The sequence below is a fragment of the Olea europaea genome, unplaced genomic scaffold, assembly GCF_002742605.1.
Source record: "Olea europaea var. sylvestris unplaced genomic scaffold, O_europaea_v1 scaffold3315, whole genome shotgun sequence".
Lineage (NCBI taxonomy): Eukaryota > Viridiplantae > Streptophyta > Magnoliopsida > Lamiales > Oleaceae > Olea > Olea europaea.
The window spans coordinates 1-5,726 of record NW_019252094.1 but is presented as its reverse complement, the minus strand read 5'-3'; the positions used below and the strand labels follow the sequence as shown (position 1 = coordinate 5,726).

General features: G+C 39.3%; 1 protein-coding gene across 1 annotated transcript; it reads left to right on the top strand.

Annotated features, from left to right (window-relative positions):
* The first annotated feature begins 167 nt into the window (after window positions 1-167).
* On the top strand, window positions 168-1,332 carry LOC111385863 (uncharacterized mitochondrial protein AtMg00810-like). Its single transcript, XM_023010292.1, has 4 exons — window positions 168-275; window positions 410-450; window positions 641-836; window positions 886-1,332. Exons 1-4 carry the CDS (start codon window positions 168-170, stop codon window positions 1,330-1,332), a joined length of 792 nt encoding a protein of 263 aa, XP_022866060.1.
* Window positions 1,333-5,726: the final 4,394 nt, after the last annotated feature.

The window sequence follows — 5,726 nt, the reverse complement described above, 5'->3', positions numbered from 1 at the left end:
GTCTAGAACTGGGACTCTCTGTCCCAAACGATCTCTAGGTTTCCATCTCTTCTATGCCACTAAGCATCCATTCCGTATGTATACCAGTATGCTTAAATGTGTTGAACCTTACACCTTTTCTCAAGCTAATTTATCATAGGAATAGCAACAGGCAATAAAACGAGAACATGATGCGCTCATTGCCATTGATTATTGGGATCTTGTCCTTCGTTCTCATGATCACACCATTATTCACACTAAATGGGTCTACAAAATCAAACAGGAGACTGATGGAAGTATGGATTGCTATAAGACGAGACTAATGGATTAATGGTGTTGACTTTATGGGACATTTAATCTAGTGATTAAACCTGTGACAGTGAGGGTTATTTTAGCACTATCTATTTTATTTGACCAGCTTATTTAACAGTATAATGTCTCAAATGCTTTCTTACATGGAAGGTTTGAAGAGTAAGTGTTCATTGAACAACCAAGTAGAATTCTCCATTCACGATTTTCTGAGCATATTTGTCGCCTTAAAAGGCCCTCTATAGCCTTAAATAGGTGCCTAGAGCATGGTTCCTTTGCCTATCAATCAGGCCGCTTGATTTTGGCTCTACGTGTTCCCCGTTGATACATCCTTGTGTACCTTTCGTCATAGCAATTTACATAATTTTGTGTTGATATATGTTGATGATCTCCTCGTCATCAGTTCATGTTCTACCTCAATACAACACCTTGTTGCTCAGCTTAAACAAGAATTTGCTTTGAAAGCTCTTGGTGAGCTCGACTGCTTCTTGGGAATTGAAGCCTCAAGGGATACTCAGGGACTTCATTTACGTCAAAGTAAAAATATAGTTGATCTTATTCAATTCTTTAGGATGGATGGTATAAATCCCTGCCCAGCTCCATTTATCTTTGGAGGAAAAAATATCTACTGTGAATAATGAGTCTATTGAGGATATTACTGGTCACAGGCAACTGGTTGGTATACTTCAATATTGTACTTTAACTCAACCTGAGATTGCATACTCTGTGAATCAGTTATGGCAACATCTGCATTCTCCCACAGTTTTTCATTGCAAGTCAGCCAAAACAGTCTTACGCTATCTCAAGGGTACGTTAGATCTTGGCCTATATTTCTGCAAAGGTTCCTTAAAACTTCATGCCAACTGTGATTTTGACTGGGCTGGAGATCTAAGAGATAGACGATCAATTACTAGATACAGAGTATTTTTGCACCCGTATTTGATATCATGGTGTGAAAAGAAGCAAGGTGTGGTTTTTTGCTCCAGTACTGAATCTGAACACCGGGCTTTGGCTATGGTTGCTGCTGAACTCTATTGGCTATGAATGCTTTTTAAAGACCTTCATATGACTTTTCTTTTTCCTCCTGTCATTTTGGTATGACAATCAAAGTGTAATTGTCTTTGTTGCTAATCCGATTATCATGCTCGCACTAAACACATCATCATGAATTTCCATTTATTCTAGAAAAGTTTTGAACAAGGTCAATACTCACTATATCTCTACAATAGATCAGGTCGCGAATATTTTCACAAATGGCCTCTCATTCTCTTGTTTCCAGTTCCTAAGAGACAAACTCATGGTTTGTGATCTTCCCATTCGTTTGAGGGGAGTGTTAAGCCAGACATATCATATCTCCCTAATTATACAACTCATACTAATTGTGCAATGACTGATGAGCCAAGATAGGAATTCCAGCATTATTCTTATAAATGTCTAATATCTTCCTCTTTATTAATCTTTCAATGTATAGCTTAGGTTCTATATTTGGTTTATATATCTATTTAGCTGTAAGATACAAATTGTATGTCTCCATCATTTCTATATATACATGTTACACAATAGGCTTCGTACATTAACCAAAAACACATACACAATGTCTATTTTCTAAAAAGAAGATCATATGTTCTAACTGAGACGATATCGATTAATTAGATATGAACCTACCTTCATTGTATTGGACACTGTGCTTTCCCCTCAAATGGTGACTGTTGACACACTAAAAGTGTAGCCTAAATTAAATAGCCCAAAGAATGAAGCCCAATTGGGTAATTCAGGATAAAGGCCCAGACAGGGTTATTAATAAATGCAGTGGAAGCCCACGAACACAGTAACATCATCGCCCAAGCTTGCAAGACGTCCAAGATCTGAGCGAATGGAATGCCTTACAGTCGTCCAGAGCGATGACCCTGTTCTCGCCCATACTTTCGAATCGCCCAGGATCTTAGCAAACATAAAATGTTATGGTTATCCAGGAATGGAGTTATTAAATCAGTTATTGAGCAATCTTATCACATTCCACGATTCAAGGAACCCAGTTGAAGGCGGTTGAACGATAAAGAGTAGTGGCAGCAATTAAAGACGACAGTTCCATGACAAGTTAGCCACCATAAAGAAAGTGGGTGGTTATGAAGTAATCAAACATTTTTCAAGCAGTTTGTCACAAAGGAATCATCGAGGGAATATAAAAGGAAGAGAAGATATAGAGAGAAAGACCCCGAATCAAACACTCTCAAACAGAGAATATATAATTTCAATTTCTTAGTTTAAACTTAAACATTTCTTTCAGTACTCGTGTGCTTGCGCCCCTTGGAGGCATTCTATTTAGTTCCAAATTGTAAATCATCACCAATAAAACACCCCTTTTTGGGACTTTGTCTCAAGAGGTTTGTTCCTTACACAATCGTCTGATCCCTTTTTAATTGTTAGTGACTACCCGGGCGAAATAATTTGGCATGTCCAGTGGGACCTTGGTGTTTCGTGTTGAAGATACAAAAGGTGAAACAATATACCTCACAAATCTAATAAGGAAACAGCAAGTCAGGGAGGAGTCCAGTATGTTATCGAGCGATATGAGGAGCAGCGTAGCTCTCCACGAACAGAGGGACAGAATCAGAACAGTCACAGTTGTTACAAACCAATGACAGAGTTGAGTCCTCGAACCATACATGCATTACTTGGAGAACTCAAACAAGATGTCATTGAACAGGTAAATCTACGAAATATTCATAATATGGAAAGATTTACCCAGAATGGGAATGCACATTATGACAACATGACCAAACAACTGAATACTTTGAATGAAATAATGAATAAGTTAGTAGGCCAAATTTGTTAGCCAGTTGTGCCTCTTGCAAATCACTTCCAAGCTAGGACAATTGTGGGACATAATGCCCTAGTCCTAAGTCCAAATCAAGGGGTAGAACCACATTTTGGTCCCTCTACTTCAAACCAGTGGATGGTGTAATGTCAATCAAAATAGTGGCAATGATACATCTAACTTGGGGGGTAACCTAAACGTAAGAGACAATGTCCCAAATAATGGACAGAATGCCCCACGTGTTAATGATGGAATAAATATTCAGGCTAACAATTACAATGACCCAAATCAAGGCAACTTTGTTACCAACCAATGACCAAACATCAGGCCTCAAGCAAATCAACCGATCAAACAACCTGTAGGAATTCCATATGACCCCAACGTCATGTTGAGGAATCAAATTATGGAAATAGTACAAGACCAGATGGCTTTTGGGGTACGTCCTGTTATTAGGTCGACTTACACAAAGCTATATCCTGATTAGGTAGACCAAGCATATCCATGGCCTATAGGTATAAAGTGCCAGAATTCTTACAATTTACTGGTTTAGGAAAGATGTCTACTCTAAAACACATAGGGCGATTCACACTGCAAAGTGGTGACGTAACTGATTACCCTAAAATGAGGTTGTTCCCTAGTTCATTAATACGAGTAGCTTTTTCCTGGTTCATCAATTTGCCAGCGAACTTTGTTCAAACATGGCAACAATTGGAGCAATTGTTCCACGCTCAGTTTTATAAGACTGAGTCCGAAATTACTTTGGCCGATTTGACGAATCTATGTCAAATGCCAAACGAATGGGCAGAAAGTTTCCTTCAAAGGTTCAAGACAGCAAGAAATAAATGTTTTGTACCTTTGCCCAAAAAGGAGTTTGTCAAAATCGCTCAAGGTTGTCTAAGCTTTGATTTGAAAAAGAAGTTCCAAGACAAGGAATTTTCTGATCTTTTCCAATTGAGCGTGAACGTGATTAGGTATGAATTAATAAGAGAAGAAAAGCAAATGAAAAATTCTAGCAAGGGGACTTATTATAGAGACCCAAATTTTGATGTTCATACCATTAATGATGAGTATTACGATCAAACCGAAATGTGTTTGGCCGAATTAATCAAAGGAGACGCGTATACTTGTCCTATAATGGCTAAGCCTAGACCGTCGGGCAAGGATGAGCCTATAAAAGATGAAAACAAAAAGGCTAAAACGTTCTCGTTTGATATAACCAAAGCTGACCTTATATTTGATAAATTATATAAGGATAAGCAGATAAAGCTGAGCGATAAACATAAATTGCCAAGCCATGAACAAGTTAAGGGTAAAAAATGTTGTAAGTGGCATAATGCATGGTCACATTTAACTAATAACTGTTTGGTTTTTCGCCATATGTTATAGGATGCCATTGAATCAGGACGAATTACGTTCGAGGATAAGAGGAAGATGGCAGTGGATGAAAACCCTTTTCCACAGCCACTTGGGGTGAATATGGTGACGACTGGTTTCAAAAATAAGTTGCCAAAATTCAAGTTGGTTATAATGATGGGGAAGAGGACCCTGGGCCACATCCCTTTGAACGTATCAAAGGGAAGGAACCCAAAAAGGATGAAGACGTACTGTGTGCAAGATGCAAAAGAGAAGTGAGTGCAAATACAGAGAAACCAGGGATATGGCAGCATCAACATCGCCCTAGTTTTTTTCCAAACGCTCAGCCTGGTAGAGGGCAAGGTACATCATTCTATAGGGAATCGCCTTTTGAGAGGCAATTCAGGCCAGTAAAAAAAGGGAGAACATTCAGGCCACAACCTCGCCAACCAAATGTATGGCATTCGCTCTAGTATAACGCAGGAAAGGTGATACCCTTCAACGAGATGACTAGAACCTAACAAAGGTATTTTCAACAGAACTATGAACAAATGATAAGGCAACAACAGGGAATGCCACGTCCTAAGGTGCCTAAATTACTCGAGGTGGCCAATCAAAATTTCTTGAAGACAGTGAAGAGACTGGCACAGGTGAATCGATGGAAGAATTGCTAGAAAGTTCTTCTGGGAGATCGAAGTTTGAACCAGACAAAAGGGATGGAGAAGATCCAGATCAGCCCCAAACTATTCAATTCGGTACGTTACCTCCTGTCATGGCTAATAATTACTTACTAGCCAATGAGTTCAAGAACAAAGAGAAAGAAGAAGAAGAAAGGGAGGATAATGAAGAGGAAGCATGTGTGCTGGAATGTGAGGAAGGCCAAACTTCTAGAGGGGTCTGCGATGATGAAGGGGATGATGGTATGACGGACATCAAAGAGGAAATTGATCTGGAAGCAGAAAGAAGAAAGAGAGGGGTATCGTACAATACTCTGTTGAAACAACTATATCGAGAGGGGGTTCGTGAAGTGGACTTGTTGGGGGAACTGTCTGGGCGTTCTTTCGATTATTACGTGCTGTACGGGACGTCTAAAAGGAAAAGGAGAGTTCCTCGTTCTGAAAAGTATGGATCACCTCCAAGAATAATGCCTCCTCCCACAGGTTGGATAACCGAAGAAGAAGTATTAGAAAATCGTAAAAAGGAAATTCAGGAAACAGAAGCTCAGTGCGACATACTGCACGTTGACTTATCACAACGAGATAACTCG